General features: G+C 47.4%; 1 protein-coding gene across 15 annotated transcripts in view; it reads right to left on the bottom strand.

Moving 5' to 3' along the window:
• The window catches only part of L1CAM (L1 cell adhesion molecule), a 102,041-nt gene that overhangs the window by 51,070 nt on the left and 25,639 nt on the right, over positions 1–25,332 (bottom strand). For 11 of the 15 annotated variants that reach the window (XM_083482760.1, XM_083482768.1, XM_083482769.1 and 8 more), the window contains exons 3-8: positions 9,868–9,882; positions 9,498–9,603; positions 6,524–6,720; positions 3,994–4,116; positions 2,659–2,829; positions 1,270–1,381 (exon numbers count right to left, since the gene is read on the bottom strand). In XM_083482760.1, the coding sequence (XP_083338886.1) occupies positions 1,270–1,381; positions 2,659–2,829; positions 3,994–4,116; positions 6,524–6,720; positions 9,498–9,603; positions 9,868–9,882 (724 nt within the window). The remainder of the gene's footprint in view (positions 1–1,269; positions 1,382–2,658; positions 2,830–3,993; positions 4,117–6,523; positions 6,721–9,497; positions 9,604–9,867; positions 9,883–25,332) is intronic. The other 4 variants (XM_083482771.1, XM_083482774.1, XM_083482761.1 and 1 more) reach the window with 1 other exon arrangement.

Genomic DNA, 25,332 nt, shown 5'->3' with positions numbered 1-25,332 from the left:
CCTTCTTCATCCTCATCAGTCAGACTGTGGCTGAAGGGCCGGCTGAGCTGAGAGTCCCCAGAGAAGCCAACTAGCAAGACGTTTCCTTAATCACACAAGAAACACTTTGGATTGTAAGCCAGCCTTTAAGTGCCTTTCCTGCTTCCAAGCCCACAGGATGCAGCCAGGGGGGGAGAAAGGAGGCTGCCCACACCTGAGGATGGAGCTGGAGGTGTCTGTTTGCTTGCCAAATCACCAGGGAGGGAAGACTAAAATCCCAAGAGGGTCCCCTCCTCTTCTCCGCTAGCCATGTAGGGACTCTGGAGACACATTAAAAAGGAGCTTGCCTGTCTGCCCACCTGCAGGTACTTCTCCCCTACTGAAGCTGCACTAAGGAGAATGGAACCTCAGTCTCTCAAATTCCATATGTACACACACACACACAGACACACACACACACACACACACACAATCTTAGACCCATCCATACCTCCCTGTCTCAAACATCAAATGTTTCTCTCTCTCTCATAGACAGAGAGAGGGAGGGAGGGAGGGAGGGAGGGAGGGAGGGAGGGAGGGAATCAGATATCTGCTTTAGGCAACCAGAAGGGAAAGATCTGTGAAAGCCCCTAAACCTTGAGTGGCTAAGCTGGCCCTCCAGGTGTTGATGGCTGGGGCTGACCATCAGCCCCAGCCAGCATGACCAATGGTCAGATTAACCACCCCGGCCCTCAGCTAACAGAGTAATGGACGAACACCAGGGAAACACTTGAAGAAGATAATAAGGGGTGGATTTAATGTAGGGTTGGGTAACTTGTGGCTCTCCACATAGACACTGCTGGATTTACAGTTCCCGTCATCCCTGACCACTGGGCATACTGGCTGTGGCTGAGGAGAGCTGGAATCCAGTAATATCTGGAGGGCCACAGGTTCTGTATCCCTGGGTTGAGAAAGCCAAGAAGTTACACTTCCATGTGATTCATAGTTGCCCCGTGGAACTCACTGCCACAGGAATACTGTGAAGGTAGTTAATTTCAGGTAAAATTAATGTGAATTTAGAGAAAGTATCCTAAGGTACATTCATGGATTTTGATTTTTTTAAAAAAGCCAAGATATCCAGAGGCTGCAGAATCATGCGACAGCTGATCCACTGGGTGACTGTCTCTGATGGAACTCTTCCCCTTCAAGGATCTTCAAACCTTCCTCTCCCCAACTCTCTCCATGGGTGTTTTGGAGTCCTTTTTGGGTAGAGTTTGAGCCCTTTGACAACAGGTATCCCAAGGCACTTACAGTCCTGCCACAATGCACTCCAGCACCAAGGGCTCCCCCTGCTTCGCCTCGTATGTGTTGGGCATCTTATCCGGTACAATTAGCATTGGCTTCTGGTTCGAGAAACTGTTGGCTGTGGAAGAGAAAGAAGGGAAGGCAACTGGGCAGCAATGGAACCAACAGGGTGCTGAGCCCACTCTGAGCTAATCTGACCTGCTGTGACCCTGTACCATAGAGCAGTGGCAGCTCCTGCAGAGGCCTAGTTGGTGCAAACTGTGGAAGAGGCAGGAGCAGCACTGCTTTTCAGCAGCAGCACCTTAAGAGTGCAGAATAGGGACCATCTCATTTGTCCCTCTGATCTATCAAGGCAGGCATGCTTGCTGCACCCTTTTAACAGAGCTACTCAGCCACAGACCTTCCATTTCTATCTACATTTGCACATCACACTCAGCCAAACCATGGCTTAGTGCCATCACATAAGCATGCAGGCTCCCAGAGAGGAGATTGTGGCTACTGTGCTTCTACCCATTTGTTGTTCTGCTGCAGCAGTAACCAAGGTGTTTGGCTTGACTCTCTCCAGAGTAACCATGAACTATAACCAAGATCTGCCCTGTGGTTTACAGCTTGCAGTTTGTCTGGGAGAGCTAAATCATGAGTCAGGTTCAGATATGTGTGAAGTCAAACCATGGCTTAGTGCAGTGCAGCACTAAGTGCTCTTTTCTTCTGGAGCTCATATGCTTGTGCGTTCACACAAAGCCATGGTTTGGCTTAAATTGACCCTTCTCTCAGTCCCGCCACACTCACAGGCATGCTTGGTAGGGACGTGGGAGAGGGCCTTCTTGATGGTTTCTCCCAGACTTTGGAACTCCTTCCCTAGAGAAGGTAGACCGGCCCCCTCCTTGTTGTCCGGCAAGTGAAGACCTTCTTGCTCCAACAGGCTTTTGGGAGGTGACTGCTGGCGCCATGCGCTTTTATTGTAATTATAAAAACAACAATATCAAACTGGGCCAAAGACCAGCCAGAATTAAACTGGAGCTTCACACAGCTGTTGAAGTTGACAAGTGAGGGATTGAAGGCAGGTCAGGGAACCTGTGGCCTTCCTGACATTATTGAACTACAACTCCCATCATCCATGACCATTGGTCAAACTGGCTGGGGCCAATTGGAATTGGAGTTCAACGACATCTAGAGGGCCACAGATTGCCATCTCTGCTGTACTTGCCATAGCCTACTGTTCACCCTGTTATACTTCTCCCTTCCTTAGCCTCAAAACTAATTACCAAGAAACTAACTCTTTCTCAGTGTATCTTAGACTGGGTGGACAGAAGATCAGGTGACTGATGGATCCCTGTACCTTTCCACCCCAGAAGGTAGCTGCACTTCAGAAATGCAGGGTATCTGAAGACTTACTGGGGAAAACCTTTAGTTCAATGGGCTCCTTCTGGATGATGATTCGAGGGCCTTGGAAATGGGCGTTGCAAATATAGTCAGGGCGGCTGTCCTTCATCTGGACGTTGGCAAAATAGAGATTCCCGTCCTGGCCCATGGTGACTCGGTCATCTTTTGTGATATGCTCGATCTCTGGAGGGGAAGGAGAGAGTGGAAATAGCAAAGTGGGGTGAGAAGCCACAGCACAGTAGACTGCTTCTTCCACCCCACCTTATCTCTTGGCCCAGCCAACATCATAGGAGAGAGAGGAATCACACCCCATTTCATTCATTCATTCATGAATTGATCAGGTGGATCAGACCAAAGGTCTCCCTTCCAACAGTAGCCTGCCACATGCCTCAGTGAAAGTGGATACTGACAGTCCTGTGCTCTGCTTTTCCCCCACAAGACCTCAGATCTCCTTCAGGTAGCAGGCCATGGGATCTGAATCCCAGTAATCAGTTCCAAGCAAAACGACCTTGATTAATGCATTGAGCTACACATTCCTGGACAAAGGTCCATCTCCTAGGGTACTTAGAATGGACTTACATAGAATCAGACCATCTACCCGAATACTGCTTATTCCACGGGTAGGGAACTTGTGGCCTCCAAAAGTTGTGGGACTACAAATCCCATTTTATCCCTGGCCATTGGCAATTCAGGGCTGGGATTGATGGGAGTTGGAGTCCAACATCTAGAGGGCCACAGACTCCCCAGCTCTGATCCGTTCTGGCTGGTTGAATCACAGATTGGTCCAGGGACTTGCATACATACAAGGCAGGTATAATGTGATCCCCACCCCACCCCATTTTTGTTTTCAATTTACCTCTTGTATGTTGCATAGAGGTATGTATTAAGAAGCCACTTGTAATAAATATACAGTGGTGCCCCGCAAGACGAATGCCTCGCAAGACAAAAAACTCGCTAGACGAAAGGTTTTTTCATTCGCGATTTGCCTCGCAAGACGAATTCCCCTATGGGCTTGCTTCGCAAGACGAAAACGTCTTGCGACTTTGTTAAACCGTTTAAACCGTGCTTCGCAAGAAGAAAAATTCGCTAGACAGCAAAAATTGCGGAACGAATTAATTTCGTCTTGCGGGGCACCACTGTACATAGAAAAATGCATAAATATAAAGACATGTGTCCCAACATTTTACTATCTGACAATGAGCCTAGAACCCAAGCCTCTTCCCTCCTGAGTTGAGTAGCCTAACTGCTCACCCTAAGCAAGCAGGCCAACTGCTGGCAGACAGTAGTCCCCACCTTGGTCATCTTTGCCACATGATCACACCTGGAAGGGCAACCAGGGATACTCACTGTTGTTCAGCCAGTAGATTTTGGGTGGGACAGCACTTTCAGGTGGGTTGCAGGGTAAGACCGTATGGGTCCCTTCCTCCACTGCAATAGGTGCCACCTTCTCCTTTGGCCACTGTGGAGCACCTGGACAAAGACAGGAAGGAAAGGAGGAAACTGGGTGAGCAAGAGACAGCAAGTGGGGAAGACTCCAAAGAGATCAGCCGAGAAGCATCGCTTGCAAAGTCCTCTGGGTTCACTTCTTCACACATCCAGTTCCTCTTTGCCTCTTACAGAAGACGTACATCCCACAGGTCTTTGGGAGGAATTCAGCACCACACTATTCCATTTGTTCCATCAGAACAAACATTTCAGCTTGTGCAATGGAGGCATCTCCCTCCTACCCCCTCCAATGCTGCTCTGGGAGGTTCTGCTTGGAGGAGTGTGGTGTGAATGGGGGTAGGAAGCAGGGAGAGTCTCATTGTACTAGTGGGACTTGTCCTGGTTCCTGCTGGCACACCTACTAATTGAACCTGGCCCTCTGAATATTATTAAGTGACTGGAAATGCCTCTCAGGGCCAAGAGTTCTGGGAACGGGCAGGAGATATGCAGCCCAGAGAACACAGCACTAAAGGGAGGGGGGTTTCCTGGGTTCCTGCTCTGTATCCTCAAAATATCCATGTGAAAACAAGGGTGGGGAAATGCAGAGACACCTTGAGAAATGTAATTCAATAAGAGCAACAGAAGAGATTAAAAAGAAAGAGGGTCTTGAGGGAGTATTTTCTAGGATTGGAGGAAAAGTGCTGTCCTAGAAGCGATTTGTGCTGCAAAAGAGGCAGAGGTGCTTTTATTAACAAGGACCTTGGACTGAGGGCAAAATGGGCTCAGGTTGCTTTATCCATAATACATCACCCCCTCCCCAAAACCCCCCCATCCTTCTTTCCTAAGGAGAGGGAATAAGATTGCCACCTACTATACTGCCTAGATCAGTGATGTGTGCACATCCTCTTATTGCACTGGCTGCTGAAGTTCAGCATTAGGTGGGCAGAGATTCATTCATCAAGTCCTGAATATCTGCAGTCTCTCACTCTTGTGCTATTGGGGAGGGGTGGGATTTTCCAATCTGTACACTGATGCACAGAACAGCTCCAACATGTGTTTTATGAAAGCAGATGCATGGCAAGGCATGATGGTGTTTGGCCTAGCCTACTCACAAGTAGCAGCTAATGAAGTAGAGCTAAAGGAGGGAAACACTGCTGCAATGCCCCAGAAGAGGGCAGGGATGGCAGAATCTGCCAGAAGAGGAAGAGGAGGGTCCCGAGAGAGGAGGGGGAGAGAGTTCAGGCAGTGATGGGGAAGCGCAGGCTTCTCACTTGGGACAAGAACCAGGCAACTGTAAAAGTAGAATGGGAGGGGGGTGTCAAGGGCTGGGACAACATCTTTGGTTATGCCCAGCCATGGATCCTGGAACTCTGCTTATGAACCATGAACTGTGCCTCCTATACTGCGCATCAGTTGAGGCTGAGGCTGTGTGCTGATTTTATCAATAAAGCTATTGGGATTTCCCAAGCCAAGAATCTGAGGGGCTTTCATATGAGGGCGGAAACCAGGGCACACTGAAGAATGTAGGGGAGCATGGATTTACCTGGCCTCTGAGGTTGTGGCTTGTGTAAGGCCTGTGATTTGACCTTCCTGGCTCATAGTTCACTCTCAAAAACCACTGAATTCACAACAAAAGCAGCAATAATAATATGCAGTAAAGGGCAAGTGGATTTTCTTTTGGGATTTTTAGTAAAGGTAAAGGAAAAACAATCAGAAGGTTCCAGTTCTGGAATACAGAAGAGAATGTTAACAGACTGTAAAATTTCCCTTCCTCTTAAAAATTTGTCACCACCACCATTAAAAAGAAAAAAGGCCCATTTTTGGTGTCAGTTCTCTTTTGTGGTTACAGTCAGGATCAATAATGTGTCTCCTCTCCCCACCGCACCCCCACCCTGCTTCCCCCCACACTTTTGTTTTAACTCCTTCCTTGGCAGGCATGGGGAGGGTGAGGCCAAGCCAGAGGGTGGGGGAGGGGCCCACAGAGGTGCTGATGGAGAGGACTGGCAATTACATCACCCCGACACCATGAATCCATGGCAACGGTTTCCATGGAAACAAGAACAACTGGCTGCACTCCAGGGAGTCCAGGCAGGTAAAAGGGGAGGTGGGAGGGGGAAGAAGCCGGGGATATATATTTATTGTGAGGGGGAGGGGAGAAATTTATTACTCAGATAACTGGCGGGGGGGTGTGCGCGTGTATGGCAGCATACATGAGTGTGTGCGTATGCGCAGAGCTGCAGTCGCAGTCATTGTGTGGCAGAAATGAGCAACATCAGCCAAGCCTGGGCCAGGCATAGGGTGGGTGTGCATGGTGTGCAGCTGTAGGTGTGATGTGGGGCAGGACTGGCGGACGTCCCCATGCAAGGGGGTAGGGTGGGGCTGAAGCAGGGACACCATGCTGGGCGAGACTGAGGGGCACCGAGCGAGGGTGGGTGGGTGGGTGGGCACTCACTCTCAGCTATAATTTGGCTTTCGGAGCTCATGGCAGTGCCCAGAATGTTGCTGGCATAACACCGATATCTCCCGTGGAACTTGGTAGCCGTATTCCCATTGTTTGTCGTGATGTTCAGGGTCCCTCTGCCGTTCCGTTGTGTCATCCCCGGCACCTGCTCAGGATCAAATTCTCGCCCATCCCTGGTCCACCGGAACCTGCCAAGTAGAGAAGGTGCATCAGGAATGAAAGGGAGACCATGCTGGACACAAGAGGCTGCTGCACAGATCAGGAATGCAGCGGGCATCTCTTTAGACAGGAATTTGGGAGATACCCATGGGAGGGAGCTGGGATCATTTTCACAGAAAGATCACTTCTAAGGCGTGCGGCTGGAAGGAAAGCCTTCTAAAGAGGGAGATATAGGCAGAAAATTTGGGGTGTAATGCAACAGGGTCGGAGGGAGGGTGCTTCTTTTAGGAGATGGTCAGGGATGACCCCATGTAAAACCAGTATGCACCAGTAGGGGGAGGTGAGACTGGGGAAGCAATGGTGGGAATGGATGGTTATGGGAATGGAAGGCAGGGGAACAATAATTTCTCTCATATTCACAAGAGCTGAGCTGAAGGCAAGGAAGCAGATTAGGAGCTGAGCAAAGGTCAGAGGAAGGTGAGGAACATTACTGGAGCAGCATAAGAGGGAATAAAAGAGATATTAGGAACAGAGTGGAGCTGCGCTTGGAGCACTGTGCAATATCCAGTCTCATAAGCACTGGAGAGACCAGATCCTACGGTGGGAGGTGGAAACCCAGGGCTGAATGCGTTCTGGCTTAGAAATAGCCAAGTATGGTGCTCAAAAATGCAATTCCTAGGAACAGAATTTCTACAAATATACACTCTTATGCATACATCATTTCTATTTTAATTCTTTATTAGGAATTTGAGTCCTGGCAAAATTTGGAATTTTGTTTTTTTATTCAAAACATTGTAGCTCAGAGGGTTGAGGGGAGATGTCAATTACACTTTCTCTCATTTTCTCATTTTTTCTAAACCTAAGTTTAGCTTGCCAAATTTACACATAAATGAGCAGGGTGGTATTCTTTAAAAAAAAATTCTTATGAATATTTGACAGCATTGTAGTGCTCCTTTTCCTAATATACACATTTCTGCAAGCAATTTCCACTGACATGTTGCATGTCTGTATGTTATTTTATATATCCATTTTTATGCACACCTTTTCCCAAATATGTACACTTTTTTGTTGGAGAACTGCAACTCAAAATTCAGATACATATGAATTTTGAAGGAATTTCAGTTCATTTGTTGTTTCAGGAAATGTAAATTTGGCAAATTTGCAAACATGCAAACTAAACTGAATTCCCCACCCCCATCCCAGCAAGTACAGAAGATCTGATATCTGCAAGCGTGTGACCAAAAGTATAATTGTTTACATGGCTAGCAATTCAGCAGTCAAGATCAAATATTGTACCCTTTGAAGAACACTGAGAAACACAGAGCAAAATGCGTACATACTGTATCTACTCAGACATAAGTACTGTTGAGTTCACTAGGTGACTAGGGCTTACTCCCTAGTAAATGCATAGGGGACTGCAGCCTTAGACTGCTGCAAAATGCAATGGTTAGATTTGCTGGTTAGCACTAGCCACTGAGACCACATCTTGCTAGTATTCAGACAGCTGCAATGGTTCCCTATCAATTTCTGGGACAACCAAAAGTGTTCGTTTTAAACCTTTAAGGCCCTTCTTAGCTTAGTTAGAATTGAGGTATACAAAAGCCTGCCTATTTCTGTATGAATATGCCTGAGTATTAAAAACATTCTCTGAGGTTCCTTTCTGGCTGCATCCCCGCCCCAAGAAAACACACACAGAGTGCGTGAATAATAGAGAGGAAAGTAGGTGAGCTCTTAATGAAATCCCCACCCCCTGACTGCTCCCTAATTTTAGCCAAAAAAAATTCCCCTGATAGCTTTCTAGAAACAGTAGCTAAGTGGCTTGCCTAAGACCACCTAGTGACTTCTTAGTGCAGTGTGGAGAGAGACCTGAATCAGGGACTCTGGTTCACAGCCCAATCTTGAAGTCTCTACACAAAAGGTGCAAATTAAAAACACAAAATTGCAAAGCAATCCAAACATCTAGCTTGCAGGCTTCCCAAATTATTCCCTACTTTGCCTCCTGCCTCCTTATAATAAATCAATGCAGGGGGCAGGGGGGCCAGCAGTTCATCCATGTCTCTATATCCTGGGCGACTGGAGGCAGAGATGACTTGGGGCCAGCTCCTCTGCAGGTGGGTGCTCCTTACACTTAGCACGCCCCCACCATGTTTCCTTCCCAGTGTAAGATGCAGCAGGCATCAAGCAAAGGAGGAAAATGTGCCTCAGAGCTAAACTCAGAGTGACTTGGAAGATCTGAAATCAGATCTCCTGACATCTTTGACTTGGTTTAAAACCAGCGCTGGTAGTGATGGGTGCGGGGGGGGGGGGGGGGCAAAATGAGAATGAAGACGCAGCGCTGGGACCTAACCTTTTCTTCCCGTGCTGAATCCTCAGCCCTGAACCTATGATTATCACAGCAACACAAGTGCCTGTCTTGTCTCTAAGAGCTGCCTGAGAAGGGGGAGCAATTTCAACCAGGGAAGCATCCTGGATGGAAAAGGTTCGCTCTCCCTCCCCCTCCCCCAGCAACACAACACAGCACCAGTCCAATCTGACCCCCGACCCCTCTCCCCACCATGACTGCTTTTCAAAAACAGAAAGAGAAATGATTAGATCCAGTGACAGATCTTCCACATCCTATCTGGTAAGGTCACATTCACACCATAAATTTAAAGCACATTAAATTCGCACATAGAGTGTGTTAAGAGTGCTGGGAACTGTAGCTCTGTGAGGAAGTAAACTACAATTCCCTTTAAATGTATGGTGCAGATATCAGCGCACCAACCTAAAGACAAAGCATTTTGGAGGCTATTTTTGTCATACTTACTTCACTGGGGGATTCCCGGTGGCCTCACATTTCAGGATGGCCTCGTCATTTGGGAAAATAACAATCTTCTTATCTGGCTGCTCCGTGAATTCAGGTGGCTGTAGTACTGGAAAACCAAGGTGGGAGCAAGAATCAGCAACCAGGACCCCTAAGATGGAGAGGGCCACCCTTTGAAGCCCCCCGCCTCCCCTCGCCCTGGACAGATTGCAATAAAACGGTTATACCTTGCACAAAGATATAACAGGACAGATTCAGACCATGGTAGGAGACCCCTCCCCAACAACGCAGTCACACGGACTGGCCCTTCACCTTGTCCTGCTCCCACCCTGCAGCCAGACACACACTCACACAACATTTCATGAAGACTCACAGTTTGTCCGGTCAACTGCACCAGCCAGGAAGCAACAGAAGAAAGAGAGAAAGGGAGAAATAAGTGTTTGTTAGTGGCCATTTCACAGAATCACTGCCCAGCATGGAAATAAAACATGCAATTTTTCGTGCAAGATGGGGAAAGCGGGGGGAGCACAATCAGAGCATAGGTATGCAAAATGAGTGTGTTTGAGGCAGGAAGCATACAAGGTGAAATTGGAGTATACAAGACAGGGGAGTGCACAAGATGAAATTCTTCAGGACAGGACAGGCACACATGGGACAATCAGGTGCCTGTCTGCAGTTTGAGTGCGTTGACTGGGTTTGTGTGTGTCCTAGAGAGTGAGGTAGTTTGTGGCTAGAGAGTGTGAGAGGAGCTGCTGTGCAGAGCAGCAGGAATGCAACTGTGTGACACAAGTCATGAATGAGTGAGGCGCTCCATGGGGAACAGGAGAGCGGCAGGCAATTCATGGGGGGAAAGAACTCCTCCGGATGGCCTATTTGTTCGGCATTCATCCTGATTTGCTTGCAAAAAGCTTAGGCGGCAGTTAGATTATAGCCAGTCTTTATTGGGCATTTGTTCTGATCTGCAGGGATACGGCCTGCATTCCTCCTGATTTGCTTTCAGGGTGTTCTCATTAGTCATGCATTCATCTCAAGCTTTCCAAAGCATTTATCTGTCACTTTCCAACTTGCAAAAAGTCAGGTTCTTTTTTTATATGTGGATTTCTTGCACTTGGGTGCTTCAGGTTTGAAACATGCAAACCTAAATTTGCAGTATGTGCCTGAATTCCTCCCATTGAAATAGTGCGAGTCTGGAGGCACCCAAAATGTACAGGCTGGATCATGGGTAGGCAAATTAAGGCCCAAGGGCCGGATCCGGCCCTATCACCTAAATCTGGCCTGCGGACGGTCCAGGAAACAGCGTGTTTTTACATGGGTAGAATGTGTGCTTTTATTTAAAATGCATCTCTAGATTACTTGTGGGGCATAGGAATTCGTTCATTCCCCCCCCCCAAATATAGTCTGGCCCCCCACAAGGTTTGAGGGACAGTGGACCGGCCACCTGCTGAAAAAGTTTGCTGACCCTTGGCTGGATTAATAAGGTCCAATGTGAAGAAAACATCTTCTCTATCTAGCTGATGGTGAACAAACATCATCAAGTCATACCCACCAACCAGAATGAAAGCAGTACAGTGGTACCTTGGTTTTAGAACAGCTCAGTTTATGAGCAACTTGGAAATAAAATGCTGCAAACCCGGAAGTAGGTGTTCCGGTTTGTGAACTTTGCCTTGGAAGTGAAACATGTTCCGCTTCCTGTTGAGTGTGCTCCGTTTGTAAATTGAGTCCCCCGCTGCTAATCAGAGGCTTCCTCTTGAGTCTGTCAGCTGTTGAGTCCCGAGCACCATGCAACACAGAGGTGATATTTGGAGCTTCTGTTTTTGCTATTTTTTGTGTTTTTGATTGTGTGGCTTTTTCACTTTTTGACTGTGACTTGTTCTTCGTTTTATGGGGCTGACTTGTGACTGTGGCTTGTGACTTCGTTTTTGTGACTGTGTGGAACCCCGTTCAGCTACTGATTGATTGATTGTGTGACTGAAGAAATGGATAAAAGTCCCTCATCCAAACAATGACTATCATCAGTTCATGTAAGAAACAATAATTTTTATTTTTATAATCTACAATACTGTCTTATTTATTTTATAGTACAGCACATTATTGCTTTCATTTTATGGATCAATGGTCTCATTAGATAGTAAAATTCATGTTAAATTGCTGTTTTAGGGGTTCTTTTTTAAAGTCTGGAACGGATTAATCCATTTTGCATTACTTTCTATGGGAAAGCATGCCTTGGTTTTAGAATGCTTTGGTTTTGGAACACACTTCCGGAACGGATTAAGTTTGGGAACAAAGGTACCACTATATTTTGTTTTGCATCTTGATCTGGCACAGTCAGAGATCTGGAAAGAGTTGGAATTTCAGGATGCGGGAGCTAGACTAGACTAGGTTTTTAAGTGGAGGTTGGATGGTCATCTGTCATGGATGCTTTAGTTCAGATTCCTGCATTGCAGAGGGTTGGACCAGGTGACCCTCAGTGTCCCTTCCAACTCTACAATTCTGTTCTTGTGTGAGTAGGCTGCTGGGCTCACCCAGTTCACTTCTCAAGCTCTTTGCTCTGAGGACACAGTGGTGGTCGGCTTCTGTTCTCCATTTGGGGCACAACACAGTGTGACTCATAGGAGGGGCTATGTGGAGTGGGGGTGGCAGGAGCAGTTGTATAAAGGATCCTGCTTTGGGGCATCTGGGTAGATTGAATGCCATTCTGGAACCATTTTGGAGAGCCAAATAGGAAATGGAGAGTGAACCAGGAGGTGGTATCATGTTTGAAGAAGCCTGGGGGATGGTATGTGTGAAGGTGCACATGCAGAACAGCAAAAGCATGTGTGGGGTTGGATATAGTGCATCCACTCCTGCAGGCATTTAAAATACATTTAAAACACTTTCCCGAAAGAATATTAGGAACTGTAGCTTGTTAAAGATGCTGGAAACTGTAGCTCTGTGAAGGCTAAACTACAATTCCCAGGGGAAGTTACGTACTTAAAATGTATGATGTGTATGCAGCCTGCATATATTTATGTATCTATAGATATAGATATGCCAATCAGATGGCTAATGGGACATAAATGTCCCTTAAAACTTTGCAATTCTAAGATTATATGAAGACGGAAATCTGCCTTTTACCAAATCAGAGCAACTTGTCCCGTATTCTCTCTACACTGACTGGCAGCAACTCCCCAGGGTTTCAGGCAGGGACCTTTGTCCGTCTTACCTGGAGATGCTGGGTACTGAAACCAGGACCTTCTGCATACAAACCAGGGGCTCCACCATTGAGCAATGACTCCTCCCTTTCCTTCCCCAGTGGTCAACCAGCACTGATTGGCTGCTCTGTCTCCCTGCATAGTTGGCTTCCCACTTTTGGAGGGGGCGGTAGCTGCCTCTTCTCCCCTTGGCTACGGAACCCAGCTGTGTGGCTAGCCTGCTGTAGCACTGACTGCAGACCCTCCAAGTGCCCCTATTTTCCAGGGACAGTCCCTGATTTACAGAAGCTGTCCCTGTTTGTGATTTGATCCCGGAATATCCTGCTTTTCTTTAAAGGTAAAGGTAAAGGGACCCCTGACCATTAGGTCCAGTCGTGGCCGACTCTGGGGTTGTGGTGCTCATCTCGCTTTATTGGCCAAGGGAGCCGGCGTTTGTCCGCAGACAGCTTCCGGGTCATGTGGCCAGCATGACTAAGCCACTTCTGGCGAACCAGAGCAGCGCACGGAAATGCTGTTTACCTTCCCACCGGAGCAGTACCTATTTATCTACTTGCACTTTGACGTGCTTTTGAACTGCTAGGTTGGCAGGAGCAGGGACCAAGCAACGGGAGCTCACCCCATCACAGGGATTCGAACCGCCGACCTTCTGATTGGCAAGTCCTAGGCTCTATGGTTTAACCCACAGTGCCACCCACGTCCCTATTTTTGTTGGAGAAATGTTAGAGGGTATGAAGGCAGCCAAGTACAGGGAAGGTTTTTTTTCATGTTTAATGTTTTATATATGTTGGAAGCCGCCCAGAGTGGCTGGGGCAACCCAGTCAGATGGGTGGGGTATAAATAATAAAATTATTATTATTATAGAATGGAACATCCCTATTTTCATCAGAGAAATGTTGGAGGGCATGTGACTAGGATTGGCAACTGACCATATGACCTTCTCATATCTAATGGCAACTATGTGCACAGAAAACATCAGGTGAAGCTTTTCATAGAATCACCTGCCACTGGCTACAGATCAAGCAGCTACCATGGATGGTTGGAAAAGTTGGCAATTTTACTGTGTGCTGTGAGTGGGTGTTGTGTAGTTTTAAAAAACCACAACTAATTCTGTAAAAATCCAATCATAGTTCAGACCAGGGCTGCGGGGATCCTCCCAATATGCTATGGATCAGACAAAAAATCCAGCTAGCCTTCTGACTAGCTGGCTGCCTCCTTGCACCACCCCCCACCACTGCCAATTCCCTCAATAGAAGCTGAATTGATTCTTGGAGGAAGCGCGTTGCCTCTGGTTGAGTCAGCGACAGGTTGGGAAGGGGCTCCAATCCAATTAGAGGAGGAATAGAGTCTCTTGGGATCCACTTGCCTGCTCATCCAGACGTAAGGGGAGGTGGGAGAAGAGAGACACAAACATGAAGAGGGGGAGGGGGCAGGAAGGAGCCAGGGTGGAAGGGAGAGACCCTGAGGCCTCATGGTGAGACTGGGGCAGCTGCAGAAGAGCTCATCGCCACTGGAGAAGCGCTCCAAATTAAATCATGCAAACCATAACTTCTTTTCAAAATGTTTGGCTCCAAAAGGCAATACATGTTCCCTCTACAAAGGGGAAAAAGTGGGAAGGAAATGTTCAATATTATTAGAAAAACATGAGGCATTATTCCCTTCTTAGATGCCTGGGTTCCTAAAGGGATTGGGAAATGGATCCCAAGAGGAATTCTACTGTATCTATTACAAACAGCTAAAATTTTCACAGCAAGAGGTTAGCTTCAGAAAGAATTGCCATATATAAAGCGTTAAAGTTTGCTAAATTCACTTAGTGCAAAATAGTTTAAGCCTGCAATCCTAAAAGCATTGACAAGAAAGCAAGTCCCACTGAACTGAGTAAACACTCTTAGGATTGAATTACATGTGCAATGGATTATTGATCAGTGCAGTCTGAATTTGTAAGCAAATGCTGAGAGTGTTGGTTAAGAAGATGAGGAACATCCATTCAGCTCAGATGGCTGGTGCTTGATTATTTAAAATGAGTTGTTATTTCTATACTGCCCTAAATCCAAAATTCACAGGGCAGTTTCCAATATAAAAGCACAAAAATACATGGCATAATAACAAACAAAAACAATACCCCCATATACAGATTGATCACATATAGCTCTGAACCTGATGACCCTCAGTTCCAAAGAGAGACAGGAGACTTTTCTAGAAATCGAGCCTGTGCTTTGCAACTCATTTGCAAAACATTATTGCAAAACATACTGGCCTGGTATCAGTGGGCTGCGGCCCAGCAGGAGTCTTGGACTGGGTCTCCCGTTGCTGGGGAAAGGATTCCACTTGGGAAGAACTTGGCTGGAAGAACTGGAGAGACAGGTGCCCTGCTCTCCTGGTGCCCCGCCGTTCTGGCTGCCCCTGCCCCCTCGCCCCCCCCAATGATCCATCAATGCTATGGGTCCCACTAGCTCTGCTTGGGGCCCCAGTGAAGCCCCCAGTTGTAGCCATGAAGCCCTGCGGACGGTTCAGGCTGAGGGCGAGGCAGCGGAAACTCGGGGGCAGCCGAGCCGTCCTGTCGACAACACACAGCAAGTGCACAACAAGGCACTGATTGTTCAAACTGAAGCTCTGTGCCTTTCTTAGACACTCTGAAAACTTGATTAAACATCATGGAAATAAATAGCATTTTGGCACATTTGCCCCTTTTTGTTCAAGCGTGCTCTACTTGCACGTTTCTGTTCTGTTCTGAATGAAATATATTAGACGTTTGGGCTTTTAGGCTCTCCTAGCACAGAGTAATGCCATAAAACACCAGGCTGCTGGTCCATTAGCTCAGACAAAAGGCATCCAGGATCAACTAGATGCACTACGAAGGACACTGGTGACAGTGCTAGAGCCCCAGCCCTGCATGCCTGAGGTCCCGGGTTCAATCCCCAGCATCTCCAGGGAGGGCTGAGAGAAGACTCCCGGGTGGAAACTCTGGAGGGCTGCTGCCAAGGGCCAGACTCAGGGAAGGGCAGCTGCTTATGACAAGATTTGGCCTGCTGTGCTTGTTCTGGGTCAGAAGTACAGGGTGGCTAGAAAGTGGGGAAGGAGCTTTAAGCCCCTGAGGTGGTCCTGCTGGGGACTTTGCCCCCTCATGTCAGCACCAGCAGCAAAGAGCAGCCCTGGGGAAAGGGGGCTGATCCAAATGGGACCTGCGCAAGGGCAAAGGTGAAAACCCTCTTCCTTCCGCATAACACACCCCAGTGCAGATCAGCCCCTCCCCACTCATGCAGGCCTGATACAGTGGTACCTCGGGTTACATATATTTCAGGTTACAGACTCCGCTAACCCAGAAATAGTGCTTCAGGTTAAGAACTTTGCTTCAGGATGAGAACAGAAATCGTGCTCCGGTGGCACAACAGCAGCAGGAGGCCCCATTAGCTAAAGTGGTGCTTCAGGTTAAGTACAGTTTCAGGTTAAGAATGGACCTCCGGAACGAATTAAGTACTTAACCTGAGGTACCACTGTATTTGTAAAGGAAAATCAAGCCTGCAAGGGTCAGCTCTGGTGATTAATGCTGCATCTAATGTCCCCCTTAGGCAAAAAAATTTCCCAGCTCTGCTATCCACAATCCTTTTAACCTGCAGGTGCCAGGAGTTGAGGGGGGGGGCATCTGCATTCAAAATCCTATTGAATGTGAGTTCTGTTGGTTCAGAGTCTGCAGGGATGACTCAAGGGCTTCTCCTCGCTATAGGCCAGCCTTCCACAACCTGGTGTCCTCTAGATGTTGCTGGCATGACCAATGGTGAGGGGTGTTGGGAGTTGTAGACCAGGGGCATCCTCACCTGCACTAAAGGGCCATCAAGCTGGCTACACCTTGGGCTTTTCATCGCTTGGCCAAGAGCTTTTTATTCCACAGGGCCTCTGAGGAAGACCAGATTAGTTCTGCTGGGGCCACGTGGGGCTTTTAGTTCTGTTTCTCTGTTGTCGTTTTATTGTTTGGATTCTAATTGAATTCTGGATTGTTTTAATTTGTATTCAATAGCAGTGAGCTTCCTTGAGGGCAGAAAATTAATTAAAGGAAGAGCAGGGTTGTCAGAGTCTCATCTCCACACAAGTAGCGCCAAACATTCTCACACATTAGACCTGCAAGAAGCAAGTTGCAGGTAGCCTAGAGTTCATACTAGTCAACCTCCTAGACCAGTGCAAGGTGTTTTTGTTTTGCATATGTGTTCTACCAGTGGATTTAGAATGGACTGTCCACATGCCATTCTGCTTTATTAGTTGCTCTGCAGTGCTTCCACAATGTCTGGAGTCCCACCAGGGAAAAAGGCAGGGTGTAAATTAATAATGACGATGTTACTGCATTATAGAGCGACAAAAGCAGGACAGAAGAGAAAATGGATCATTTCTGGTATTAAAAGTTCCAGGATTTCAAAAAGAAGTTACAGGACATGGAAATGGAGCGGTATCTGCACTGAAAAACATTTGCAGGCACAAAGGGTATTGAAAGCAGGATCACATATAATTACATTGGAGGCAAGCATGACCACAAATCATCATCATGACAGCACGATAAAAAGTACATATATTTTTTCAATGTAAGAAGGAAAGCACTGGGAAGCTTGAGGTAATTTTGAGCAGAAAAGCAGTGGGAATAGAAAGAATTAAGCATATTCTTCACCCTCAACCCCTACTCCCCAATTTCTGTTGTCCCCAATTGCAGCCTTTTCAGTTGGGAAAAAAAAGTTGAGAGAGACATATTGTTCTCCTCTGTCCCATTCAGAAGGGGCACTGAGTTCATCAAACCCAGGCCCACATCCACCCTGCGGGGACAGCCCTGCCTTACTCTTGAAACAGAGATGAGGGGACTTGTGTGCTCTCCAGAAAGCATAGCCAGTGGTCATCATCATCAACATCATCTGGAGGGCCAAAGACCCCCAACCTCTGTCTTGCAACTTCTGCCTTAACCACACTCGCTCTTCATACCCCTCAACTGTGCTGGTTAAATTGGGACATCCCATTTTTTGGTTCCTTGCTGTCACGCGAGACCATGGCACCCAAAAACATGTGAGAGCACAGTGTCTAAAAACATATGAAAGCACTGTAGCCAATAATCGACAAGAGTACTATCATGGTACCCAAGAAGTGCATTTTGAAGCTCCACACTCTCACACAGGTCACATGACTTGCTCTGGAGCATGGCCCAGAAGACACACATCCCGGTTTGGGACTGTGACATGTTAGAGTATGCAAACTAAGGAAGAAGATACCACTCTTCCCTTAACAGCAGGTATTGAGCTATTGCAATGAGTATGGAATGATTGTCCCCTCCCAACACCTTGTATATCAAAAAACAGTAAGTACTCTGTAATGTGTATGGGTTGCTTGTGCGTAAGTTGCCGCCTCTCCAGGCTTTGTTGCCTTGCTAAATCTTTCAGTCTGGGCAGCCCTTCACTTCGTGGCTGCCTCAGTCGCTAGCAGAATCTGTCAGTGGGCGTTTCTTAAATCTTTTCCAACATAAAAGTTGTTTGACACCCAGTCTCCTCCTACTCTCTCTGCGCGGAAGTCTTCTGTGCAGGGTGGGCGTGGGTAGCGGAGGACCCGTGCTCTCCCCGCTGGTGTCCGGTGAAGAGTCCTGGAGCCCTCTCGCCCATCATCCCCTCTATATCCCTGGTGTTGCGCTGATTTGCTTCCCCATCTGCGGAGCTGCCTGCTGGGCCCTTCTCCAGCATCATTTGAGTGCCTTCCCTCCGCCTCTAGCTCCGATGTCAGTTCCCTGACATACTCAGATGCAGCCGACAAGAGTGGCTGGGGAAACCCAGCCAGATGGGCGGGGTATAAATAATAAAATAATAATAAAACAAAAAAAGCTTTTCACACATTACATTTTGTTTTTAAGGTGTGCATCCAAAAATGTAAAGTGCGGGTCCATTGATTAGAAAGCCAGGAGTGGCTGCAGATACCGGGTGAGCCTGCGCTGCATGGCGAAGGGGAAGTGTGGAGCTGGCCCAGGAAAGCATGGCGGGTCATTGCAACAGTGAAAATAATGGGCAGCCCACGTAAAACAATTCAGTACATTTTTGCAAGGTCACCTTTGGGATTCAAAAAGAAAAGGTCACAAAAATGGTGAGACAAAACCAGCGCCTGGGGCCGCTCTGTGTGATCCTTTAAAGTATGGCTTCCAGCAGATTCCCAGGAAATGTAGTTTTCTTGTCACAGAACTACAATACTCAGCATTCTTAACAAACTACAGTTCCCAGGATTTGGGGAGGTGGGTGGGTGTCACATATTTAAATGTGCTTTGCATAGATGGTGGGGATTTGCCCAGCTCCAATTTTTTTTCACCACACCTGCTATGGTGAATATGTGTCACTGCTATCTCTGGCAAGGCATGTTGAGCCTGGGCCTTCCTCCCAACCCCTGAAGATGGCACAGATGGGTGCGGATCACCAAGACCCTTGCAGCATAACCCCGGTCCCCATCCCCAAGGTCATTTGCCTGAGGCATTGCCAAGATGCCAAGTGGACTTCAAGCCCCCTCCTTTTCCTCCTCTGGAGCAGGAAAGGATGGCAGAGACTGCTTAGGAGCCAGACCAGGAAGCTCCATGCCTCTACTTCCCACAGCAAAGGCAGGCGGGTGGGGAGGTGTCTTTGGCCGCCCCTCAGCAGAGGTGTCCTGAGGACTTGGGCAGAGCTGGAGTCAGACAAGCAAAGGAAGGACAGGGACCAGCGATCACAATGTTTGGCTTGGTTAACACGGACAGCCAACCATTGTGGGGCCCTGATTGAGATTTTTAAATTACGTCCCACGGGAGTAGCATTATACTAGCGTTGGTTGCATGTGACCTGTTTACTGAGTAGTCATCCTGATTTGTTTGCACAATGTTTGTGGGGAGGTTATATGCTGTTTATTAAGCACTCGCTTCAATTTGTTTGAGGAGAATATATGATGCCATGTGAAATAATCACTTTCCATGATGAAAAAAAATGCTATTCTTTTTGGAAGTAGGTTTATTGTGAAGGAGCCCCAACCCACCTTAATTGCATAACCTGAATTTGCCCCAATCTACTAATGAAGAACCGCATCTTTATAATATATTGGAAATCTTGCACTGACAGGACATCCTTTCAGGGATGCATTTCTTAACCTTCTCCAGCTGCTTCCAATGGCTGAAAGCAGGGCCCTTTTGGTGGTGGCACCCTGTCTCTGGAATGCTGCCCCCAGGAAAGCTCACCTGATAGTTATTCTTATGTCTTTTCAGACCTTCTCATCCTCCCAGCCCTTTTCAGGGATTACCTGGATCTGCTCCTGTGATGCTCCTGTCTTTTTATTACATCTGCTGTTTCAGTGGGACTTACTTTGGGTCCTAGAATTGGACTGTGAAAGTGATGTCAACAGACTTTCCATACACTGGGGTTTACTGTTTAAGGGCCGTGCAGTCATTGCTGAATCACCTAGAGATTACAAGGGTCCAGCAAGTGCTTCTGATGCAGTGAAATAATGAGCAATCAAATCTTTTATCCAAGTCACTGTTCAGTTTCCCCCAGCAATGACAGCTGTTGCATACTAGTAGGCAGGGAAATAATGATAATACAAAAATGCCATATACTTACAGGCTGGACTATTCAAAGCAGTTCCCAAACATTATCTTTACAGCCCTGTAAAGTAGGCCACTGTTGCTTTCTCCTCTTTACAGATGGGGCTGAGGCTTAGAGGGAACAGCTTGCCTAGGGCTACCTTGTAAGTTTATGACCGAGATGAAACTCAGAATTTATTGGCTCATAACTTACATTCTTAACCCATAGAATCGTATACTGTTTCCCAGTTTGCACATAATGGTAAGCCAGAATGAAACAAACTTGGTCTTACTGAAATGAGCAAGCAAGCTGGTGCCCACTGCTCACATTTGTGCCTGCTCCTCCTTCCTTTGCCAGACCGAGAGGAAATAGACCAGAGCCCTGTGCAAACCAGAGCTCATGGTTAGTTTCTCTCGAGGCACGCGGCAGGAACCAGCTTCTTCTTGGCTTGATCCCATGATTTGTTTGGACAGAAATTAACCACAAGTGCCAGTTTGCACACAATGCCAAGAAAGTCAGTGCTCTGCTCTGCTTCCTCCTGGCACAGAAAAAGGGAGCAGGAGCAACCTGAATGGCAGACCAGCAGACTTGCTCATTCCCAGTAAGCTGGATGTGGAAAAACTATGGCCCTCCAGTTTTTGCTAAACTATAACTCCCATCAGCTACCTGTAGAGGGCTACAGGTTCCCCACACTTGTGGTAAACCACAGATTGTTGAACTCTGGTTATGTATGAATCAGGCGGTGAACATCACTGAGAGGGTATCATGAGTCCCCACCTATCTACACCAACACAGTCTTCCATTTCTTTGTTTCCTCCCTCCCCTCTCCATCGCCAGCACTTACGTGATTTCAACCTACAGTGTTGGTTTGTTTAAAAATTGCTGTCTCCCACTACTTGCAGCATCATCACATTTTATTATATGCGAAAAGGGATAGCTGATAAAGAACTAAGAAAAAGCACAGTGTTCCTCCTTGCCCTGAAAGGGTCCCCAGAGCAGAGGTTTCCTTCTAAAGCTGCTATCTGGCTGCACAGTAATGTAGCTTTTCAACTGTGAATGAAAGCAAGTCAGTGGATCCCAAGGAACTACACCCTTGGGTGTAGAAGGAATTAGTTACAGAAATCCCAGGAACACTTGCAACCCCTTTGAGGAGGCTCAACAGCTCTGGCAGGAGAGAGGAGGGCAAAGCAGCCAGGGAAACAAATTATAAATCCTGTTAGCTCAACGCCGCTCCCTCTGAAGTTGTCAGAGGAAAATCAGGAAACAATTGATTTGTAAAGCATGCAAGAATCCAATGTGGATTTGCAAAGAACAAATTATGCGGAGCCAAAAATAATTTCCTGCCTTTGACAAAGCAGCTCATTTCATAGACAATGAGTAACGCAGTGGAGAGATCATTTGAACTCAGCAACACGTTTGGCATTAGTTGAGCCTGACTTTCCTGCAAGTAAATATATGGACTGAAAAAGCAGTCGCCTGACATGGAAGGCACAACTGGCAGGAAAGGAATATCTAAAGACAGGAGTGTTGATAGGACTGAGATCAGTTTTGTGTGACTTCCTTGGAGAAGGGAAGAGAACAGCTCCAGTCATAGCACATGAAGCAAAAGGCTTTGAAAGGTTGGAATTTAAATCCTGCCTATTCTTAGTAAACTAGAACGTGAAGCCCTGAAATTGAATTCAGCCATGTCTGGAATGGAGGGTGAGCAAGTAATTCTGACTTCTGCCCCAGAAGAGCTTGTGAAAACACTCCTGTTCTCTCACCCAAATATGGCCCAATAAGAAATGCCACCAAGTGGGCAGCTCACCACCACCACCCCCGCCACTTCTAACAGTCCACATTGTTATTGTAGATTCTACAGGAACAGCAGCCCACAATGGACACACAATGGATGTCTTGGCATTTGTCCTCAGTGACAAATTCAGCCCCAGCTCTGTAGCCTCCTTCCCAATGGGTGATCATGCTGGTCACAGATGCTGCCTACCAAACCCATGCAGAGCTTGTCTGAGGCCCAGAGCAAGAGTCTTATTCATGAGACTTGCCAACATGGCAGCAGCACCTAATCTGAACTGAGGCTACGTGTTAGTATGCAGTAACGCTAGTCCAGATTTTACTATCAAAGCCTAGCAGTGCATAAGGACAGACATGGGCATTTCACTCTTGGTCATTTTGCCCATTAAGTCCTCAGTTGGCTGGGAGGCACGGGGCATTCTTGGCATAACAGCCCTCTGTGGCCTGGGGCAAGCGTACCCGGCTGCCTTCCCCCCTCTGTGTGGGCCTGTGACTCTCCCCATTCCTAAACCCATCTCTCAGGCTGGGCTGTCTTCTGCAGAGGTGTTTCTGCTGCTGGATTGATTCTTCATCTCACTCACACTTGGAGCCATCCTCTCCTTTTCCCACAGAAGCCCCATTGGCCACAGAACCAAGTCTACAGGAGATTGGATGGCAGAGGGAGCATCACACTGGGAAGCAATTCACCACATAGCTCAGGACACACAGAGGAAACCCCCCCCCCTCCACACACTCAACCCTCGTGACCTTCACTCAAACGGCAATGCTTTTCACAAGGCTTTTGAAAAGGGTGGCTGTGCTTCCAGCGCACATCTGAGAGTCCCAGCAACGAAGACATAGAAACCGTTTCCCATGCAGGTTCCTCATCTGTCCCTATCTACCCATAACACAAGACCAGGGCAGCGGAGGCCCAGTCGCCATCAAAGAGGTGCACCTTTCTCTGAGATCCAAACTTCATATTGCAGGTGCTGAAGTCACATTCCTCCATACACAAAAATATATTCCACATAGTGAACTACCATGTGAGGGAGAATTTTTCATTTCTTTGTATGAAGAAACATTCAGTCATTAGAAATTTAAACTACAGACCAGGGCTTCTTGGACTAAATGCTTCTCCATGCAAAAATAAATAATCCTCTCACACAGAAAACTAGTAGGTCAGGGAGAATGCTAACCTTGAACTCACGCTTGTGCCTGTGTGGAATGAGGTCTGCTCATACCACAGGACTTCCCCCCTCTCCTTCCTTCCATGCACCCTCTAAATTTGTTCTAGGTTTTCCCCCAACCCCCCAGAGCAGATTTAGAGGGTGGGGGCAGAGAGGGAGTTGCATGAGTGGACCTTGTTCCATGCATACAACAACTTAGCTGAATTCTGCCTCGTCTCCCTGACATGCTAGTTTTCCACGTGCAACTGGGTTTTGGGGTGGGGTGCGGAGATTTCATTGTGAGTCCCTACCTGCATTCTACAGCCCAAACCAAGGTTTTCCACCCCGGTAAGAATTAGGCTTGAGAGAACAGCATAAGCCACACAATCATCTCTGTAGAAAAGAAAAATGCCATTCTTCCCTTTTCACTCACAAAAGCACTTAAGCCAAGGGACAAAGTAAATGGGACAGCAGGAGAGCCATTAGTTTAGATCCAGGTCTCCCCTAATCAAATACAAAATTGAAGGGTCCTGTATTTTTTATTTTTTTAAAAGCAGCAAAAAGAGAACACCTGTCCATGGTTGTTTCCTTAAAGGCTCTTTTCTTGTCCAATTCATTCCAGTTACCCGAAAGCAGCTCAGTGGGAGAAAGAGAGGCTGATACTGTCTGACTGCTTTCAAGCCTCATTGCCATGTAGGGACAATTTCTGGTGCTGGTAATGGGGCGTCCCAGTGCAAAGGGAGGGAAGGGTTAACCCTAGCCCTTCCCCAGACATGATCCTCTCCCCAAAATGCATGGAAATCAGGCTTGAAATCAGGTTTCCATTGTCCCCAATTGGAAGCTGGTTTTATTATTAATTACTGTGCAGTGGGGAGGGGAGGCTGTGGGCTGAATGGGGAGACCACCATGGGCCACACTCGGCCTGCAGGCCAGTAGCTCCCCACCTGTGGGCTGCAGGGAGATAAGTGAGGGGCACTGAGAAGGTTTGCCCATCCTCTTACCGGCACCCCCCTTTTGCACTAAAAGAAAAGCTCCCCAGCCCAGCCCTCATAGCATATATGTATATGATTGGAACAGACCCCAACCCGAACAAATGGGGCTGCCACCATCAGGTCTAGTTTGGCTCCAAGAATATGAAGAGCTTCCACCATGCACCTGGCCAGGATGGAAGGCGCTGCTTCCATTCTACACTGGGGGGGGGGGCGGTTGGGAGGGGGAGGATGTTTTAAAGTATTGTAATTTTTTCTTGATTTGTTTTATGTGTTTGAGGTTTCTTTTACAATCACGTGGTGTATAAATTTCATGAAATAAATAAAATAAATTCTGCAGACCTACTGACTTCCACCTCTTAGGGATGGGGAAGGGGCTGGGACGCTGGATTGGAAACACAGGTCCTCTTTCTTCTGCCCTCTTCCTGATAATCTAACCCAGAGGCTCCCAAACTTATTTGGCCTACTGTCCCCTTTTCAGGAAAAAAAAAATTACTCAGTGCCCCCCCCCCGACGGCTTAGGGGCAAGACCAGCACCACAGCTTGCCTGCCAGTGGCCAAATAGGCAGACAAGCTGCAATCCACTTCCTGAGCCTGGGTGAAGCCAAAAAGGGTTCACCCATGACTGGGGAAACCCCTCACCTCCAGCATGACCTCCGGACCCAGGGGAGGCATTGTTGCCATCCCACAACAGTGACTGACCTGGCAGTAAGCATCATTACACAACAGATGAAACATGTACGAACGGTTTTTCAAAATTTTCTTGCCCTCTCTTCTTTCTTTATGCTTCCACACCCCCCCATTTTTTATTCAATGCCCCCTAATTGCATCTGAGGCTACTACTGCCCCCCTGGATCGTTCCAGCACACACACCGGGGGGGGGGTATCGTCCACTTTGGGAATCACTGATCTAATGCCTGCTTCCTTTGCACAACAGTGCTGAAAGGACAGCTCTTCTATGCCTGCCTCCCAGGCCTCAAGAGCTGTCCTTGGTGCTGAAATTGCCTGTAAGCACAGTTCCATGCAATCTGTTTTGCAACAAGCAAGCAAGCCAGTGTCAAAAGAAGCATTGGCCTCAGCAGGGAAGGGACAAGGAGGAGGGGCTGATAACTCCTAAACTCATCAAACTGTAGTCAGAGCACAAAGATGCCTGAAGAAACTGTGTCAGTAATGGC

The sequence above is a fragment of the Podarcis liolepis genome (genome assembly GCF_965112155.1).
Source record: "Podarcis liolepis genome assembly, chromosome: 17".
NCBI classification, from domain to species: domain Eukaryota; kingdom Metazoa; phylum Chordata; class Lepidosauria; order Squamata; family Lacertidae; genus Podarcis; species Podarcis liolepis.
This window is presented reverse-complemented; position numbering and strand designations above follow the sequence as displayed.